This window comes from Physeter macrocephalus, unplaced genomic scaffold (assembly GCF_002837175.3).
Source record: "Physeter macrocephalus isolate SW-GA unplaced genomic scaffold, ASM283717v5 random_228, whole genome shotgun sequence".
Lineage (NCBI taxonomy): Eukaryota > Metazoa > Chordata > Mammalia > Artiodactyla > Physeteridae > Physeter > Physeter macrocephalus.
In genome coordinates this window covers 32,270-53,209 of record NW_021145514.1, presented here as the reverse complement: position 1 = coordinate 53,209, position 20,940 = coordinate 32,270, and the positions used below count along the sequence as shown (strand labels likewise).

At 51.6% G+C, this 20,940-nt stretch overlaps 1 protein-coding gene across 1 annotated transcript in view; it reads right to left on the bottom strand.

The window, feature by feature from the left end:
- Positions 1 to 9,449, bottom strand: part of SLC4A9 (solute carrier family 4 member 9) — a 12,607-nt gene extending 3,158 nt beyond the window's left edge. The window contains 21 exon segments of the mRNA XM_007107925.2: positions 661 to 733; positions 1,450 to 1,550; positions 1,553 to 1,630; positions 1,778 to 1,939; positions 3,154 to 3,273; positions 3,404 to 3,591; position 3,767; positions 3,805 to 3,863; positions 5,139 to 5,395; positions 5,561 to 5,694; positions 5,869 to 6,034; positions 6,207 to 6,323; positions 6,689 to 6,843; positions 7,201 to 7,288; positions 7,544 to 7,701; positions 7,854 to 7,909; positions 8,344 to 8,391; positions 8,394 to 8,441; positions 8,727 to 8,822; positions 8,825 to 8,877; positions 9,232 to 9,449. Of these exon segments, the coding sequence (XP_007107987.2) occupies positions 661 to 733; positions 1,450 to 1,550; positions 1,553 to 1,630; positions 1,778 to 1,939; positions 3,154 to 3,273; positions 3,404 to 3,591; position 3,767; positions 3,805 to 3,863; positions 5,139 to 5,395; positions 5,561 to 5,694; positions 5,869 to 6,034; positions 6,207 to 6,323; positions 6,689 to 6,843; positions 7,201 to 7,288; positions 7,544 to 7,701; positions 7,854 to 7,909; positions 8,344 to 8,391; positions 8,394 to 8,441; positions 8,727 to 8,822; positions 8,825 to 8,877; positions 9,232 to 9,449 (2,376 nt within the window).
- Positions 9,450 to 20,940: the final 11,491 nt, after the last annotated feature.

The following is a 20,940-nucleotide window of genomic DNA, read 5'->3' as shown; positions in this document are numbered from 1 at the left end:
GGCACGTGGGATCCTCCCGGACCGGGGCACGAACCCGTGTCCCCTACATCGGCAGGTGGACTCTCAACCACTGCGCCACCAGGGAAGCTCTTGTTGCTTAATTTTAATTCATGTGTATGTGTTGCTGACAGGGGCTTGGTTGCATATTCTTCTTCAATATTACTCCCCTCCCCACCCCCTTCTCCCAGGTGCCTCGCAGAGCCTTGCACACAGTAGGTGTTTATAAACATCCGGTGAGGGAGAAGTGAAGGGCTTTTGCCTCAAAGTTTTTCTGGGTTGTGATGATCACACTTTTAGTCTAAGGCTCATTGAGAGTTTGGAGCAAGGGTAGTGCTTGGGCCCTGGGGATGGTGGCATGTCTGCACCCTGCTCCACTGGGTAGAAAGCCTCCTGGGTCAGAGTTTGGGTTCACAGGTAGATCTGAGAAACTAGGTCTCTTGGTGGTGTCTTGTAAGCTCCTTAACCTCTTTAACCTTCAGGTTCCTCATTTTTAAAGTACATATGCCTCTCAGCGGTAATGTGAGGATTAAATGAGACTGTGTATGCAGAAAACTTAACACAGTGCCCAGCATGCGGTAAATGTTCAGCCAATGTCAGTTCTTCCTATATTTATTATTATTACTGCCCTGCCCCTGATGCTGGCTTGTGTGACTAAGGTGCCTTGCGTATAGGTGCCAGGAAGATGGAGATTCCTGTGAGGATGAACACCGCCAGGCCCGTCGGCCTCTGCTCTCTGTGGGGAAAGGAGGAGTTAGCTAGGGTCTGGGAGAGCCCCTGGGGTGCCCAGGCTGGGCACGCTGGCCAAACATCACAACAGACCCTGGCAGGAGGGAAGCGGAGGGATCCCCCGATAGTTACCTGGCAGGGAGGGGACCTTAGCTTGGTGTGAAAAATTGGCAGAGAGGAAGGGACAGGTCACTTCAATACGGGGGTCCCAGTCCTCTTCAGCAGCTCAAGCTCAGAGCTGCTCTTTGTTTTTATCTTTTATTTTGATGGAAAATTAGCAATTTTTATACTAACATAAAACTTCTACTTCATAATTTGCAAAGCTGATTTCACATACTTTCGACAGTTAGACTGTGTTTCCAACAAAATTTTTTTTGTGATGGTTACTTTGTAATATCAATGAGGTGCTTCTACACTGAGTGGGGATTATTAGGTAGCACCTCATCCTTGCTCAGCCCTGGCTGCCTCCACACTCATATCCATGACACTCCTCTGGAGGCCCCTCCCAGTCTCATGGCTGAAGGATGAGAGGGGAAGACCTGACTCACCCACCTTAGAGCCCAGAACCCACCCATTCACCCCACAGCAACGCTCATGGGGCAGTGAGAGAGCCCTCTGGAGTCGCCAGCTTACAATTTAAGCTGCCCAAATAACTCTGCCCTGTACCCAATACCCCACCTTGCTGCCCACGTCTCATTCCAGCCTCCTGAATACTGGCCTCACCTGATGCCCAGGAAGCTGGGAGCCTCCCCTGGGGCACAGGCTCTGCTCTCTCTCTGAAGACTGTCCATGTGGGCCAGGGAGATGACAGTGGCTGAGACATATACCAGGGCAGCCCAAGAGCTGATGTGAGCAGCATTGGCAGCGACACACAGAGGAGGTCCAGGTGAAAGCCAGCTCCCTTCTGCAGATAGCAGCGGGGCAATGAGGATGCAGCTAGCCCAGATCTGGGCCCTCTGTCCTCTGGGGTGGGAGAGGGGGAGCCTGGACCCCACCCTGGAGCTCCTGTCCCTTGGGCTAGGGACCTAGGGTCTTACCCAGCAGGCCTTACCCACAGTCTATATTTGGTGCGGTTGAGGATGACCCCTGTGATCTGCTGGTCCATGAAGATGAGGATAGACAATAGCAGGGCAGGCAGGGCAGCTGCCACACTCAGCCACCAGGGGTTGGCTCCAAAAGGTGACACCAGCCAGCCACGTCCAGGGAGTGTGGGCTAGGGAAGGGCAGTCCGTGGACAGGTTGGAGAGGGTATCTCAGGAGCACCTCACCTGCACACTCCAGCCTTGGCACTCTTCCGCAACTCCCCGCCTCATCCTCCCCCCCGCCGCATGCTCTAAGACACTGAATGCTAGGTGGGAGCAGTCTGTATGTGCACAGCTGGTTCAAAGCATCCCAGTGCAAGGATGGCAGAGAGCAGAAGGAGGGGGACCAGCCTGGGTATTGGGCTGGAGCTAGGGGCTCTGGACTTTGGTTCTCAGGGTGCTTCCCTCCCTGCAAGAGGAGGAGGTGGTGGATGAGGCCCGCCCACACTTCTTGATGTACAGAGAGCTTCTCCCTAGGCACCCCACACCCCCATCCAGCGCTGGGCGACTCAGGTTCACACCTGACTTGATCTGGGGCAGAGGCAGGGCTGGGTGTGTCTGCATCTGCTCTGATTACAAGCGTCTGGTCGGGGGGAGGGCCCCAGTTGCTGCCTTGGGTTCTGAGCCCCTGAGGCTGCCTCAGTTGGAGCCCCTGTGCTCTCCTGCCCTGAGGGAAGCTGGAGGGGAGGTCTCCAAATGCACAGGCAAAGTTTAGGTGCTAAGTCAGTGCTGAGCCTTGTCCTGTGCACTGTCATGCCCTGGGCAGGGAGCTCCAGCTTTACTGGATCAGAGCAGGCAATTGTGGGTGCCAAGAAGAGTTTGGGGAGTAGTGTAGTGGGTAGGGCCATGCCAAGAGTAGGGAGAACATATAACAACAATAGCTAGCATTTATGGAGGTCTTGGTATGTGCCAGTCCCATAAATGTGATAGTGCTTTGCACTATGATCTTCTGTGAACCTCAAAACAACCTGTGAGGTAGAAACTATGGTAATTTATTATTTCCATTTTATAGATGAAGAAATTGAGGCTCAGAATGTGGGTTAACTTCCCTAAGTCACACAGCTAGGAAATGACAGAAGTGGAACTCAGACCTAGGGCTGGCTGACCAGAACCCACTCTTTTAACCCCTTACCTATAATAGTAGCTACCTATTCTGTGCTTGCTATGTGTCTGGCACACGATGTGTCCTCACAACAACTCTGTGAGACCATTATTATACTATTTCTATGTTATGAGTGAGAAAACAGAAGACTAGAGAAGAAGTATGGGATCTATTCCTCTTCCTCCTCTAGGGTCCTTTCTGTTGGCCCTGCTTTGCCCTCTGCCCTCCACTCGCAGCTCTCACCTTGAACTCTCTGGGCACTGTGAGCTTCGGCGTGGCTAGGCCCAGGAAGGCCTAGCCTTCGAGGCCACAGCCCAGCAGGATGGCCAGGACTGAGAAGAAGTCACCCAGCAACTTGCACACCTGGCCACCCAGCAGACACTCAGTCAGGTTCAGGCCACCATCCCCTTCCTTCTCTGCCCCTTTCCCATTTGCAGACAGGGCCCGAGGCCAAGAGCCAGTTTTCTCCCACAGAAAGAGAGGTGACACTCACCATGGAGGGGAAGAAGCGGCTGGTCTTTACGTGCTTGAGGGCCATGGCAAAGAGGAAGGAAGTAATGAAGAGGAGAATGGAGAAGAAGGCAATGTCTGGGACTGTATGACAGCCAGGCCCACGAGGATGGCCTCCCTGCCGGGCACACTCAGGTGGGGGCAGCAAGGATGCATTGACCAGGCCTAGGTCTTGTGTGGAGAGGTGGTCCAGGATGGGGTTATGGGCAGTGAAATAAATGTCCACTGATGTCCACTGAGACTGAGTACACAAGACAGGAGATCTGCAACCATAGCAGATGGCTGGGCCTCAGTGACTTATGAGGGGTGGGAAGAGCCTGGAACTACTGACTTCTTTGGTCTCCACCCTTTCTTTCCCAGGCCCTCCCAGGAACAGGCCCTCACCACGCTGAAGATGTCATCTCTGTCTTTTGGCTTTGTGCTTGTCCACTGAGACTCATTTCCTGGAAGGAGAGAAGAATTCAGGTGAGGACTTCCCTGGTGGCACAATGGTTAAGAATCTGCCTGCCACTGCAGGGGACCCAGGTTTGATCCCTGGTCTGGGAAGATCCCACATGCCACGGAGCAACTAAGCCCATGAGCCACAACTACTGAAACTGCGCTCTAGAGCCCGCGAGCCACAACTACTGAGCCTGCGAGCCACAACTACTGAGCCTGTGAGCCACAACTACTGAAGCCTGTGCGCCTAGAGCCCATGCTCCACAACAAGAGAAGCCACCGCAATGAGAAGCCTGCACACCGCAACAAAGAGTAGCCCCCACTCGCCGCACCTAGAGAAAGCCCACGCACAGCAACGAAGACCCAACGCAGCCAAAGTTAAATAAATAAAAAATAAATAAAATAAATAGATTTATTTAAAAAAGAATTCAGGTGATTTTTCCTCCCCTGGGAACCTTCTCCAGCCCAAATCAGGAGCCTAATTTCACAGGTCCATTTGAAACAGAGAGTTCTTAGTTCTGACTCATCTGTCTGCTGACTCCGATCACTACCAAGTCTGTCCTCAGGACATTGCCTCATGCCCTTGTCCCTTCAAATTCCCTACTTATCTGTAACCCAGGTGCCCGGCACAGGACTGGCCAAAGCAGACACGCAACAAATGGATGAGCACACAAATCTGTGTGTTTCCACCGGGGCCAGAATTAGTCTTGTTCATGCCTAGTACAGAGTCTGGAACTCTTGAGAGGACACCTCTTCCTCAGTCCTGGTCCATGTGGAGGGAAATGTGCAAGTGTAATACTCCAAGCTCCTCTCCACCCAGTCAGTAACTCGGCCCAGGAGAAGAGCAGTGATTTATTTGACTGGTGAGTTTGGGAGAAGAAGCTGGGCACGCCTGGCCCTGCCCCTTCCTCTCCCTCTCTAGGGAGTAAGCTGCCTGCACCCTGCGTGCATTTAGCTCTGCTCCTCTAGGGTGAGACAGTCCCTGTCCAGTGCAACCATGACTGGGTGGGTAAGTTGATCCAATTTTGGTTTCATCATTAGGAAGCCCATACACCCATAGATACAACAATGTTCTTCTCTCAGCACTGGCAGAAATAAAGATATTGGGCCTGCTCTGTTGACTTATTTTTCATCTGACTCAGAACCAGAATAGGGAAGAGTGCTGCTGGTTACTGGGTAAGTACTCAGCATTTTGCTGAACTTAACTAAGGGGGACAGTACGGGGACAACCCTTCCTGCATCCTCCCTATTTTACCAAGCTCCCTACTTCCCTCGCCCACCTCCTGGGTCTGTGTACTGGCAGCCATAGGCAGGAGAGCCAGGTCTCTGGATGGGATAGGCACGGGTCAAAGTCAGCATTTTGCCCACGGCATCATAAATGAAGATGAGGCTGATAAGAGCACAGAAGCCTTCCTCGGTGAAGCAGGTAAAGTAGCGCACCAGCACGCTGGCCTCCGTGGCCACCAGCACCAGGCAGAAGGTGGCCACCCAGATGCCCACCCACAGGCGGAAGGGCAGGTAGTCCAGGCTGTGATCTCTGGGGGATGAGAGACAGGCAGGGCTTGGATGTGCCCATTCTGCTCCCAACCTAATCCAGGTCAGGTGCCCCTGGAGCCAGTTTCCACCCTCCCCTATTGACCCAGCTGAGACCAGGCTGAGGGTGTGCTAGTGAGGGTCAGGTGAGGTGGGGGAGTTCTCCTACCTGCTGAAGGAGAAGAGTAGGTGTTCAAAGATTAGCACTGGCCCGGTGCTGCTGAGGATGGTGAGGGGCTGGCCGGCCATCAGGCAGAAGGCAGCTCCAGCCACTGCCGTGCCCAGGAAGCTTTCCAGCACCCCCTAGAAGCCAACAGTGGGCCCTGTCAGCACAGGACCCTGGATTCCTCAGCCCAGGAACCCAAGCTTTCGAGGAGTCTCCTCAGCCCAGCCATAGACCCAGAGGAGGGGGAAGGGCATGGCTGGTGGAACACCAAAGCTACGCCTACTCCCCACACGCCCACCCCCGCCCCCCACCTGAGCACCGTCGGTGGCTTCTCCCAGCAGACCCCCAAAAGTGATGGCGTTAGTGATGGTGGCCAGGTAAATGTAGAGCACGGCCGAGAAGCACTGGGGGTGCAGGGCGTCCAAGAAGTCGCTGGGGTACCACGAGGCCTTCCGGCGCACGTCCTGGACAAGGAGCCTCCCGCCCGTGGGTCATCAGTGATCCAGGTTCCCGCATCCCACGTCCCTGGGGCCAGGTGAGCCTCTCCCGCCCCCTCCCCCCCCGCACAGTAAGCGCACACCTCTGGGCCCGTGTGACGCCTCCCCCCGCCCAGGACAGCTACCCTCGCTCCCACCCCAGCTCGCCTCACCTGCCAGTCCGCCGCAACTCCGGGCTGGCCGCGTGCGGCCCGCGGCCGTGCCTGTCCTCAGCCGGGGTCCTTCGCCGGGCAGAGGGGCCCTTGGGCTCCCACAGTTGCGAGGGGAGCCTGAGGACAAGGGGAACCCGAGCTGGCTGAGGATCCCCGATCAGACCGCAACTTGGCGCCGAAGTTCGCGGCACCCTGCCCCCTGGCGGCGGCTCGTGTCTCTGCTGGCTGGGGGCGCGGCTCTGACCGCGGAGACCTGGGCCTCACTTCAACAAGGTCCAGGTCACATTCTGACCTTCTAACAGGAGTGAAAGCCAGGCTCCAGCAGGGGAAGGTTCAAGGTCTCACAGCGACAGAGTGGTCCAGAAGAACTCAGGTCTGCCCCTTTCCTGTCCCCTCCCCTACCCCACTGCCCCTCCTCAACAGTGGAACTGGACCCAAGGCCTTTGGGGAAGGATCTCTATGGCATAATGACCCCCAGATACCTTTTGTGCTCAGAAGGCAAACATTTAGGCGGGGTAATCTGAGCTGTTGGGTCCCATCGACCTAGAGGGAGCACTGTCACCTCCTCTAGGAAAGCATTCAGGGCTGCCAGAAGGTCATGAAAGTTGGTGGCCCACCGAACTGACCACTGGAATTGCTGGGGATAGGGGCACAGAGGGGCACTAAATACAGATCTGCACCCTTACGTGCATTTTCACAGTTTCAAAACTAGACACAAGTCACATAGGCAGACGAGTCATTCAAGCATTTATTCACGCATGCATGCACTCAGTGAGTATCCGTGAGTGCCTCCTGTGTGCCAGCCTTGTGCTAGGTAAGGGGTGGAGGTGCGGTGGTAGCCAAGGGGACTTCAGTCCTCACGCTCACAGACATGAAGCCACACTCTGCTTCACTGCTGTACTGATCACACGTGGAGAGTCCATATACTCACTGACGCAAGCGTGCACACACGTATACACACACACAGAGACACACACGTGCCTGCCCTGCTCACCGGGTCACTGAGGAGGATGGCCACTGCCCGGTCCATCTCATGGTAGCCCCTTCCCTGTGTGGGAGGGCCAAGGAGAAGGCAGAAAAACCTGAGGAAGGAACCAGGTCCCAGAGAGAGTCAGAGGCTGCTGTCTCACAGGGAAGCCCGGGCTTCTGACCGCACTACCAACCCCATATACACGCTCCTGTGCACACCTTCTTTGCAGCACTGACCGCCACCCCTCCCTGAGTACCAGTCCCCATCCCCACCCCCAGAGAACTGGACCCAAAGACCTCCTAATCCCCTCGCCAGTAAAGGCCTTCTCTGGGCTCCAGGATACCCAACCCCCACTCAGCAGCCTCACCTGCTGGGGAGGGGCACCTCAGTAAGGGGCCCCAGCACCACTGGATCCCGCAGTCGCACAAAGACCCCCACTGGCTGTTCCAGGAAGCCCACCTCTCCTGCCAGCACAGCCCCCGCTTCAGCCCCTGGTGGGAGCTTCTGTCTCAGAGGGTTCTGATGCTGGGTTGGGGTTCAAGGAGACACAGAGGATGAATGGTTGTTCAGGGAAGAGGATGTTGGCAGGATCTTGACTGAGGAGGAGTCCAGTGGAGGGTGGACCTCTGTTAATCCCTAACTCCTCTCCCAGCCCTGCCCAAGGAAATGCCACAAACCTGTTCCTTCAGGGGGGCTTCCTCCTCGTGAGAAGCCCCTCTTGGATGAGCAGATCCTACAAAACGGGATTATGCGGTGATTAAGAGCACAGGCTTTTGGGGTGGATCCACCAGGGCTCCCTGACCAGCTTTGCCAAGTTGTGAAAACTGGAGCACAACTTCCACCTCTGCTCCTCAGTTTTCTCATCACTAAAATGGGGATAATTGTGGTATTACCTCCCAGGGTGGTTGTGAAGATTAAATAAGATACTGTCGTGGACCTCTGGCACAGTGCCTACCAAGAACATCCCTTCACAGAGCTCTGGCTGTTGTGATTCTAGCCCCTCCATTCTTCTCCCCTCACTACTACCCCTGCTTCTTCTCACTCATGAGTCCTGGGTTGAGGTCCCAGCTGAGACTAGGCCACTCTTGGTCCAGGAAGGTGCAGGGGAGATCTGGGACCCTCCCACCCCAGGGTTTTTGGTCTTGGGCCCAGGGAGGGGCCTCTCACCTCAGCAGGGGCTGATGCTTGTGGTCTGGATGAGGTGTGGGGGTCTCTCAGCTGCCCTCTCAGCTCTGGGCTCAGCGACTCCACCCTGGTCACCTGCTCTGGAGAACAGAGGTGGGGCTCCCACCCTTTCCTGCGAACTCCCTGCCCCTGAACTCTCCCCTTTGCCCTCTGCTCAGGTCCCTTTCCCTTCTGAGAGTCTAGAGAACGCAGGGGCCAGTGAACTTTCTCTTCACTCTGCATTTCTATCCCTCCCCTGTGACAGGGATGGGTAATCCCCCAGGGTGGGGCGGGGTGGGCTCTGGAAAATTCCAGAACTTTGTGGGGGAAATCTTAGAGAAATGGCAAGGATGCCCAGGCCCTCCCAGCAAAGGGTCCCAGCATACCCGCGAGCTCCAGGAGGCTCTGAGCTGGACAGTCCAGCAGGACAAGGCCCTTGGCCATCAGGATGTGGAGCTTCTGGAGGCTGGGCAGTGCCACGGGGGGGCGCTCCACCTGCCTGCACCCACTTCCAGCTTCTCCTCAAACAGCACCCACCTGTGGTGAAGAGGGGCAGACAGTGTTACTGAGGGCATCTCTCCCAGGTTCAGGAGTGGGGACACAGGAGAGCCAGGGAAAGTGAGACATTGGGGAAGTTGTGGGCCCAGTGTTACAGAGTATGCCCCTCCCGGGCAGTCAGCCCTCATCTTGGGTCTTGGGGAACTCAAAACCAGACTGCAGAGAAGGCTGAGCACCATAGAGGGTGAGGGTCTTGAAATGGGGAACACAGGAAGGAGCTCCTGATTGAGGGTGAGATTACCACGCCACACACAGGAAGAGCTGGGAGTCATGGAGGAGGCCCCAGTGGGGGAAGGGGAAGGGCCCCATAAAACTGGCCTGGGTCCCACTCACCCGCCTGTCTCTCTCCACTCCAGCGCCTGGGGCCAGCCCAGCAGCTCATTCAGCTGAATGAAAGGCAGAGGGTCCTTGGGTACCCACTGTTCCCTGCTGTCTGTGTCTAAGGGGCCATCAGGGCTGGGGCCAGAGCCAGGGCCACTGTCCAGCTCTCCTTTGGGTATATTTTCACAAGCACTGGAGACTTCAAACTCCTCCTGGCCTGGCAGCTTCATCTCGGTGAGGCTTGCACAGACTCTCAGGGACCGGTGTGGTCCTAGGTTCTGAGGCCAGGGGCCTGATGGCTGGCTGCATTTATAATGCACCCCGCATGCAGCACAACACAAACAGCAAGGCCAACTGACTCCAGAGCCAACCAGTCACCTCCTCCCATGCTTGTTTTCCCCATTCCCTGCTAGCCTGAGAGTGTGAGGCTAGATTGACCTTTCCCAGGCTCTCCAGAAATGCCCAACCTGGGGCAAAAGGGCAGTGCACATTTCCTGTGGGATCCGGTCTGACCCCACTGCATTTTGTGTAAATTAACAGGAATACATCGCTGGCTTGGGTCTGAGGACTGACCCCCAGATTATACTACCCACTACTCTGTATCAAATACAAACACCAGGTACCGTGGACTGTTTTGAGTGTCACCAACACACCCTGAGGGCACCCATTTGGACAAACAGAGACCTAATAAATAACTGGGTCTATAGAAGTCAAGCAAGGTAAGGGAGAAGGGAGATAGCAGGCAGAGGCCCTGCCCACTAAATGGGCTGATGATGGAAAGTGGAGGCAGTTCATGAAGAACAGATGCCTGAGTCTTAAGTCCTTTGTCCAACAACACCTGGAAACTTCCTAATTTAGCTGTGTGCCTGGGGTCCGCCTCTCTAACTCAGCCCCGCAGTGAGGATGGAGGAGCCAGTTAGGGTGTGCATGTGGAGGAGTTCCTGGCACCTGATGAGCAAGGGAGAACGTGGTCTATTAGCAAGTCCTGTTGGCTCTACCTTCAAAGTAGTTCCGGAATTCCACCACATCTCCCCACTTCAACATGGTCACCAAGTTCCAAGCTGCCATCATGTCTCACCCGAATTATTTCAATAGCTTTCTAACCTTTTACGGTGATCTCTCTGCTTCCAGTCTTCCATTCTCCACACAGCAGCCGTAGGGGCCCTCATTTTATTATTTTTATTTTTATTTTTTAAAATACATTTCCATTTCACTCAAACATAGAGGTTCTTTTAAAAGGCAATCAAGACATATAACTCTTCTGCTCAAAACCCACCCAATACATTCTCATTACTCTTAGAAGAATAATCGAACTCTGTCATGGTCTGTAAGATCTGATCTATAGTCTGGCTCCAGCCCTCCTGCCTCCCTGATGGACTCTCATACCGTTCTGTCCTTGCTCACTCCTTTCCAGCCACACTGGCCTCCCTCTGTTATGTGAAGCCTGTTCCTGCCTGAGGGTCTTTGCAGTGGCTCTTCTCTCTGTAGGGAAGGCTTTTATCCCGGATCTTCACAGGACTGGATGCCTGTCACCTACGTCTCATCTTAGATATTACCTACTCATGGAGTCCTAAGTTTCTCCATCACATTTCTCTGTTTTATTTTCTTCCTGGCAATTATCACTACTAGTAACTGCCTTGTTTATTTATTTTTTCAATCGTTTATTGCCTGCCCCTCCACACACACACACACACACGCACGCACGCGCGCGCGTACACACACACACACACACACACACACACACACACACACACACACACAGGAATGTACCGTCCACGGAACAGGTATTTTATCTATCTTCTTCACCACTGCCCCTAGAGCACCTGGTGGCACTCAATAAATACTTGTTCAATGAGGTCATAGGAAGGGAGGGGCTGGGAAATGAGCTGAGCTTCTCATTGAGGCCACATGAGGGCGCTGCTCCCCGCGGAAACGATCGCTAGGGCCGCTCCCTTGGGCCAAGCGGAAGGGTTTGCTTCCCAGAGCGGACCCACTAGGGCGCATAGATGGTGGGGATGGCAGGAAGGGGTCCTTGATCCTCCGCCTTGCCCTGAGCCACTGCAGACGGCCTGGCGGGATGGGGTGCGGGGGAGCGCAACAGCGATGGGGCGAGAGACCCGTCAGGCTCATCTGAATGCGGGTCAACCTCCCCTCTAGATACCTGGGACCCATTTCCTCTCTGAAAAATGGGACTCAGGCTGGGCCTCCTCACCAACCCCGGATCTGGACTTGGGGCAAATATCTCAAGTCCAAGGAGTTCCCAGGGCAGGAATTAGAGGAGCGAGTCACTATATTACCAGTTGGGAATTTGGTGCTGAGTCTGATAGGGGAGTTGGTTTCAGTCCCAGGAAGAATAGAAACTGGCCTAGGGCTTGAGAGGACGGGGAATCCCTGTGACTCCACCCCTTCAAGAATGTGTCCCAACCCCAGGGGCAAGTGACTCAAGAGAGCCTGAGGGGGACAGGCGCTGGATTTGGCATGAATACCCCCTCACAAGCACAGCCTTCCTTCCCTCCCCCATTCCAGCTAAAGCTCAGAGGGTCTGCCCTTGCCCTCTCTGTGGCCCCAACTACTCTGGCTCCCCAGGCTGCCTGAAATAGAGGGCCACCATGCCTCCACCCTCCCTGGGCCCTTCTCCCTCTTGGGTCTCAAGTGCCCTGAGCTGCACAGGTTGGTGAGGGAGGTGAGGGAGGGTCTGTCTGTAGGCATCAGTGGTCTCCCAGACAGGGCCAGTGAAGGTGTGCTGTCTGGGAGAGCAGCCCTGGGCATGAGCCCTGGAAAATACCCTGGCCCAGGAATTCAAAGACCTGGTTCTCATCCTAGCTCGAACACAGTCTTGTTGGGTGTCCTTGGGCAAAGCCCCTCCCCTCTCTGAGCCTGTTTTCTTCCACCGAAACTGAGACAGTTGGAGTAGATGATTTCCAAGGTTCAAAGTAGACTTTTAGCAGTACGCTGAACTGGCCCTGAGGGGGAGGAAGCAGTGTCACCAACTGGCTGCCTGGGTGTAAATCCCGGCTTGGTCACTTTCTAGCAAGTGGAGAAGAGATTTACCTTTGCAGAACCTGAGTTTTCCTAACAGCAGAAGGGGAATAATAAAAGTGCCCACTTCATAGGCTTTATTAAAACAATGCATGTAAAATAGGCCTGGTACACAGTAAACACAATAGAGGGAGGCTGTTATAATTAGCTATGAAAATAGTCACTTCCAGAGTGGGGAAGAAAGAAAATATCATATAGTGAAATGTCAGTTGCATCCAACCACTGTGCTAGGCACATAATCTCATGTAATCCTTATGACAAGCTTTTAAAAAAACTCACAGTTTTAAAAAACGTTTAATTTAACTTATTTTTAAAAAAACTATGTGAGTCTAATCATAGAAGAAGAACTATAGTAGAAGTTGTAAAAAAAAAAGCAGGTCTCTGCCTGGTAACTTTCATCCAGCTTCCCCCAATGGTAATATCTTACATAACAATAGTATAATATTCAAAACCAGGACGATGACATATAAGCTCAACACTGTTAACTAGACTGCAGGCCTTATTCAGATTTCACTTGTTTCCATATGCACTCATTTGTGTGTGTTTGGGTGTATAGTTTTATGAAATTTTATCACATGTATAGATTCACTTACAACCAGCTGAGCAAATTGCTCAGCCTCGTTAAGCCTTGGTTTTCCCATTTATAAAATGGGGGTGGGGACTTCCCTGGTGGCAGCAGTTAAGACTCGGTGCTCCCAATGCAGGGGACCAGGGTTCGATCCCTGGTCAGGGAACTAGATCCCACATGCATGCCACAACTAAGAGTTCACATGCCTCAACTAAGGAGCACGCCTGCCGCAACTAAGACCCGGAACAACCAAATAAATAAATTAATTAAAATGGGGGTGAAGATACTATTTACCTCAGACAGCTGTTGTGAGAATTAAATAAAATAATGTATGTAAAGCTCGTAGAACAATACCTAAAATGTAGTGAGTGCTCAATAAATTTAAGGGTTTTTTTCAGAAAAAAAGCACATTTTTGAAAAATGACTTACAATACATAAATAGTTTGCATTTGTTCTAGAGAAAACAGAAAATGCTCATAAGAGTAAAAATAACATAAAATAAATTTTCAAATGCCCTTTTACCCCAAAATAACCACTGTTAATTTTACTCACACCACAAATTTGAGGTATATTTCATTATTCTTACTTTATCTTAAGAACACTGAGGCTCAGAAAGGTTGAGCAATTTGCCACAGTCACTGAACGTATGAATGAGGAGCTGAGATTGAATGCACGCTCTTGCCTCCAGGAGCTCACAGCTGGGGCCAGCAGACAGGCCTATGAGTCATACCAATCCAGGGCAGACTGGAATGAACAGCCACTGCTGGTTTCTGAGTACTTGCTATGTTCCAAGCACTGCCTGAGCACCTTGCAGGTTATCTCAGTGAGTCTTCACAGTAGCCCTTTGAGGTAGCTAACGTTCCCATTTCTGGATGAGGAAACCGAGGCTCAGAGAGATATCTTGCTCAAGGTCAGAGTTACGGGCCAGTGGACCCAGGGAGCAGACAGGTGTCAGTAACATGCCTCAGCCCAGCTTAAAGCCTCCTCTCTGAGGGATTCAGACAAGATGCTAGGAGAGTGTATGGGGAGGAAGAGTCTCTCCAACTGGAGCTTTGTGCATCTCTCATCCTGGAGCTGGGGTGCCCTTCTCTGACCCCAGCTTGACCCCAGACACCAAGATCCAGCCAAGATTTGGAGTGGACCCTGACAGCTGGAGCCTGCTTCCACTTGTCACAATGCTGACACTCCATCTGGAGTGGAGGGGTGAGAGCCTTTGAAAGGAAGAGGCAGAGGAAAAAGAGAGATCGAGTCTGCAGAGCAAAACCACCCGAGCCCGCAGTAAACCGCTTTACCTCAGCCTTTCCGGGCACCTCTGACCTAGACTGCCAGACTCAGGAAGTGTTGGGAAGGCAACTGCAGGTATGTGATTATTGAGTTTCAAACTAATTACTTATGCTGCCCTTACTTCCAGAAAAGATTTAGACAACAAGAGACATAGAAACAAGTAAGTATTTAAAGAATGATTAAAGAGCCCCATAATGAAATCAAATTGGAGAAGTAAAAAATAATTGTCTTCAAAATGCTGGACTGGGGATAATCACTGCAACTGAGCACCAAAACTTAACTGTGAGCTTCCTGGCAGTGGATGCAAAAAGGGAACATATGAATTCCACACCTGCATTATCTCATAAAAGGAAGTACCTATACCAGATACCAGATGAGCCAAACTTCCTAACACTGAACTACAAGAGGAGTTTATTACACCTCATTCAGGCACTGGCCAGGGACCTTGTATGTAATAATATCTAGAATAGTGCTTTTACAAAGGATACAGATATTCATATTCCATGTGAACATCTCTTATGTTAGTGGTTCTCAACCCTTTCAGAATCGGTATTTCCTTTTTATAACAACTACATTAACGTCCCTTTACTATTCTGAAATGAAGTTCACAAATAATATCCTAACTGCACATTTACTCTTTAAAGAAAGTGAATACCCTAATTAATATAAAACAGGTGATTTTATTTGTTTTTTTGTTTTGTTTTGTTTTTTTGCAGTACGCGGGCCTCTCACTGTTATGGCCTCTCCCGTTGCGGAGCACAGGCTCCGGACGCGCAGGCTCAGCGGCCATGGCTCACGGGCCCAGCCGCTCCGCGGCATGTGGGATCTTCCCGGACCCGGGCACGAACCCGTGTCCCCTGCATCGGCAGGCGGACTCTCAACCACTGCGCCACCAGGGAAGCCCAAAACAGGTGATTTTAAATAAAATAATATTATTTGAATAGGCAAATGCTTGGTCAGACTACTCTAGAAATCTCAGTGAAGTTGCACCTACACAGACTTACCTTTAATGTGACAACTACAAATACTGACACAGGTTTGTCGTTTGGCAACTCAGATAATGCCAAAATGAAAACTCATGCTAATTTCATTCCTGGAAAAGTCAGTGCAAAAACTCTTTTTGTATTTTTCTGTGAATTAGAGATGAGTCTAGACTCAAGCAATTATAATCAAGAGTTTCACCCATATGAGCATCTGGCGGGACACTCAAAAGCATTGGAAGTTGGGGCAATTCTTAATTGTGTGTGCCTGACGTCCTTCCCCCACAAATGCCTGAGGCTCCCCAATCGGTGACAACCAAAAACTCTCCCACAGATTCCTAAAATATCCCCTAGGAGGTAATATCTCTTCCTTTGTGAACCATTGTCTTAGATCAACCTTAAGTTATAAAAAAGAGCAAGTGGGAATTCCCTGGCGGTCCAGTGGTTAGGACTCCATGCTTCCACTGCAGGGAGCACATCCCGATTCCTGGTCGGAGAACTAAGATCCCGCAAGCCACGTGGCGTGGCCAAAAAAAAAAATAATAATAAAATAAAATAAATTTTAAAAAGAGCAAATGGATATTGTTAAATTGCAGCTCTGTGACCACATTTCTAAGAGGAACCAAACTTATACATTCCTGGTACAGGATGTGATGTGACCTCGTTCCAAGGCTGAGCTCTGGAGACGTTAATAGTAGTACTGACCTATTTATATAGGGCTTTCCCTTTTGCCAAGCACTTTCAGAGATGCTATCTCCTTCAATTGTCACAAGAACCCCCTAAGTAGATTGTTATTCTCCCCCCATCTGAAGATGAAGAAGCTGAGGCACAGAGAGAAAGTTATCACACCCTGTAGATCAGGCACTGTTGATCGTCATAGAATTGTCTCAGCAAGACTTTTCACAGCAGCACGACTGCCAACAATTCACTATGGACATCACTGGCCAGTGCCTGAATACAGAACAATTGTTTCAAACCTTCATTTTATATGGAGGAACCTGAGGCTTGCGGAAGGAGGCGGGTTGTGCGATGGATGAGAATCACTTGCCTGTCCCTCCAGTAAGCCATCTGTGCTAGGGGATGATGGAAGGGGTAAAGTCCTGGGACTGGAGATTTAAATCTCTTGAAGCCACAGAAATGGGCCCAGAAATGGAGGAGGATGGCTTGGAATCCAGGCGTTCGCCAAGCACATCATAAATATCCTTTCCTCAACATCTTCTGGGGGTGACAGGGATTTCAGACGTCTGCTTAACACCCCCCCCCACCTCATCCATTCCTATCTATCATCCTATTCAAATGGATCTTGACGCCAGGCCATGAGACATAAGAGCCTCTCTACCCCCAGGTGCACAGGAAGTATTATCTGGCACTTCCTCCAGGGGCCCCAGTCAGCATAGGAGGTGCAAGGGGACTCCAAAGGTCAGGCCTGACTTCAAATCCTGCTGCACCGCCCCCCCAAATTGCCTGATCAACTGGCTCTGATGGGGATAGAGACACGGATGAGGGAAATCAGCCTAGGGTAGGAGAAATGACCCCTTACCCTGAGCTTCCAAGTTTGGGGAACTGGGCTCATGGCCACCTGGTGATAGAAGTACCCTCAGTGGAGGAGCCCCTCCATTATCCCCAGCCAACCGAGTTCTGGGTCTACTTGGGACTCACTTTTCTGGTCAGAATGGAAGGAGAAGGCAGCTGAATCCCATCCCCCAGAGGGCACATGCTTCTCTCTGAGCGATGAGGGCTGCTTTCTTGGGTAGAGGTTTCTAAAACTTTGAGTGGCCTCGCAGATCCACCAGCTCATTGGCAAGAATGGCCATCTCGCAGCAGAGAGGGACCACTTCAACTGAGGATGACTGGCCCAGGTGAAAGCAGCACTTTACTAAATTCCCACTGGAAGGAAGAGAGGGAGGAAGAAAGGAAGGAAGGAACAAAGAATGGGAGGGAGAAATGAAGGAAGAAAGGAAGGAAGGGGGAAAGGCAGAAAGAAAGAAGGAAGCATTTGTTCCTAACTGCAGCTGTCACCAAGTAAGCACCTACTATGGGCCAGGCATCATATTCTGCTACTATTATTATCCCCATTTTACAGATAAGCAAACTGTAGATCAGAGAAATTGACTAACATGTCCAAAGTTAGAAAGCTAGAAAAATAGCAGAACCTAAATTTGAACCCGTGGCAGGCTGGCTCCCAAGACTGTACCCATTTCACTAGCTGCCCTGCTGCCCTTACCTAGGCCTCCCTCCAGTCTGTGAGGCAGAGATTCTTAGCACCGCCCCACAAGACAGATGGAGCACTGAGCCTCAGTAAAGCTGAGGATGTTATTGTCGGTAGAGGCAGAGAGAGGCCGACCATCGTCTCATGCATTCGTTCAGAGTAGTGTTGAGCTTAAGAGCACAGGTCTAGGTAAAAGAGAGGAATTCTAATTGAGGCTGAGATTCTTACTAACTGGGTGGCTTTGGGCTGTTACTCACCTGTTTTTAGCCTCACCCCTTTAAAATAGGGAGGAGTATCTAGTCTTAGGGCAGTTGTGAGGGTCACGCAAGATCATGAGCACATGGGAAGTGTCATTACTTAAAGTTCTTCTGCCTCTGCCTCAGAGGTTCAGATTTTGCTCAGATGCTTAACTCGTTATCCTAATTATGCAGACCAGTGCTTCATAAACTGGCTGATGTCAGAATTACCTGCCGAAAGTGTAAATGTTTGGGACCCACCCCAGGAAGTTTTGAATTAGGAGGACCTCTTTATCTTAAATAAATTCCCAGGTAATTCTGATGCACAGCCAGGTGTGGGAGAACCAATCTATTAGCATAGACATCTCAGCCACAGTGGGGAAGGGACTCAGGTGGGTCCCCTCTCCAAGTCCCCTTCTCCCCTTTCTTGTCCGTACCAGCACCTCCTCCCCACTGGCTTGCAAGTGCTCTCCCTAAATGAAGGTCTGTATGGCCTAGCAGAGTCAGTGACAGTGTCCCAATGAGCCTGTCTTTCCAGAGGCCTGGGAACCCAGCACAGAGCTGGGAAGCAGGATGCCAAGGTTTCTGCTGTGGATTTGTCCCCTTGTGACTCACTGGTGGCCCAGGGCCAGTAGGTTTCTAAGCCTCAGTTGCCCATGGTCCGCAGATAGTCAGGGAAAGAAGAGTCTGCTTCCTCAGGAGTGTGTCCCTGGCACTTGACTGCCAGAGAGAAGTCAAGTGGGGTAGAGAGGCCTGGATAGAGAAAGGGGAAGAGGTGAAAGAATCCTGCATAACTGTGCTTTCCCACTGACGTCTCTCCTTTGATCCTCACAGTGATAGGGAATAAAATCCAGCATCTACCTCGGGCCTATAACATTCTCTGTTATCTGTCACTAGCCTTTGCTTCAATGTTATCTCATAACCCTCCCTCCTTTCTGGCCTTCTTGCTGTTCCCTGAGTGCTCCAAGCTTGTTCCCATCTCAGAGTTTTTGCCCTATTTGCACGGCTTAGAATACTTTGGCAATGGATCATCACAAGTCTGGTTCCTTCTGCTTATTCAAGCATCAGCTTACAGGTCACAGGCTCAGAGAGACCTTTGCTAATCAGTCAGCAAGTCTAACGTGTTGTCCCAAGCACTGGGACACAGCATCCTATAGTATATCATTGAATTTTAACTTTCATCTTAGCACTTGTCATCATAGGATCTAGTTTCCTTTTTAATTTACTTAATGTGTTGCCTGTCTCCCCCTACGGTAGAATGCAAGCTCTATAAAAGCATATCCTTGGCTGTCTTGTTTATTGCTGTGTCCCTAGTGCCTGAAAAGTGTTCAGGGATTGTGGAATAAATGAGTTAATGACTTTGCCCCAGCATGAATCGTGATTCCTTTTTCTGATTAGAGGACACCCAAAGTTCTGAGAGAAGTGACTGTCCCCAAACCATTCCAGGCCCTTTGTATTCTTTTTCCAGGTCCTTCCCATAAAACCTGGCTGACACACAAACCTAGCTGGGGTGAGGCTCACAGGTGTGATGAAAGCTTGGAGTTGCCCCATGAATGGGCTAAGACTGATGTGAGGGTGAGAAGGCGTAAGGTCAGAGTGTGTGAAGGGAGAGGCAGGCTGGGACAGGAGAGCAGGGTGTGAAACTGGCAGTGGTGAGGGGAAGGGGGTGACTTGGCTGTGTGTCAGGAAGTGTTTCCCTCCACCCTCCCCTGGGGAGAGCCCTGACCCCAAGGTGGCTTTGTTTTGGGGAAGGAGGCTGTCAGGCAGCTGCTGAGGGAGAATAAAGGTGTGGCCTGGGTGGTGACAATCTACTGAGGTCCTAGGCCCAATACTGATCACCAAAAGGAACAATCCCACAGTGGCACTTGGCCAAATAGGTGATGGGTGAGCTTCCTCCTAAAAACCAGCCCAACCACACATGGAGCCTCAGACCTGTGGGGAAGGGAGAGAAAAGAGGAAATGGAACAGTCAGTATAGACTGATTAGTAATAATAATGATAATAATGGGTCACATTTATGACAATATGTCTGGCCCTGTACTAACTGCTCTATACGTGTTCCCTCGTTCAATCTTCACGAAGCTCTCTACAAAGTAAGCATTATTATTATTATTATTCCCATTTGAGAGATGTGGAAACTGAGAATCAGTGAGATTAAATATCTTGTCCAAGGTCACACAGTAAGAAGCAAAGTTAGGATTCCAGCTTAGATCTGTAGTGATTCCAGGGCATTATGGAAACCTAAACCTGGGGAGAGTTGCTAGGGACAAGTTAAGAGGGAAGAGCCCCATTGACCCCTGCAGAAGTGGGGATGGGGAGGGAGAATGGGATAGACTATGTATAAATAGCAGGCCTGTTTTTATCCCTACACGTGGGCTGAATCAGGCAAGCAGCTCTATCTGGCACAATTTGAGGGCTCTGAATGCCAACCCAGCCTTGTGTCATACAACTCCCGTCCCAGCGTGTCCCTGGGAGCTGAAATGCCTACTGAGAGAGTCATTTCTTCGGGTCAGGACATTGGCTCCAGAAGACCCCTGTAAAAATTCATAAGTTGGAAGAAAAACACATCAATCTCCTGGCACCTTGAACGTGGCAACCTAGGCTAGCCAGCTGGGTCCTGTGGGAGGGGGCTCAGCTTTTATGTTGGAGAAGAAGGTGGTATTCAAAGGCAAGGAAAAGTAGGAGGCTTGTTTCACAGCCTGTGTCTCTCCAATCCCAGAAGCCTGGGAATTATACTCAATAGTTCAAAAATCCTAATGGAGACAAAGTCCTCTGGGACAAAGATGGGGAGAAGCCACTCCAGTGGCTGGAAGAATACTACTAACTTCCTTTGCTTTTGCTGGGTTGATACCAGGTGCCTGCACCTGCAGCTCTGGTAACCTTGAGCTCACGAGACCTCCTGGCATTCATGTGTCTAATTTTTAATGATAAATGAATTAATTATTATTTACTACTTGATTTATCGGTAGGCAAAGAAGAGGGTTTCTGAAGCTCAGAAGATGACATGGGTGGAGATCTCTGGTTTAGAGCAGGGATGACCGGAGGTACCAGGCCTGGAAGAGAGGAAGGAATGAGGGGTGCCCAAGGGCGAAGCGCAGCTCAGCAGTCCCAAGGCTGTAGTGTGACAAGCATCTGGGGAAAGGTAGGAGCTGGTCCCCGCCACCTGCCGGTCAGCAGCCCTACCCACAGTCAGGCCGCGGCTGCCCTGGCCTAGTCCCAAAATATGTGAGCGCCGCCCCCTTCTCCCGCCCCTTTTCCCAGCCGCGCCCACGGGGTCCGGGGCTGGGCTGCAGGCGCCTGGAGCCGGGCGGGAGTCCCAGCGCGGGAGGGGGGGGGGCGGGGCGGCAGGGGCGGGGCGGAGCCTCGGCGCCTCCAGGAGCCTTATTCCCGGCCGCAAGCCGGGAGC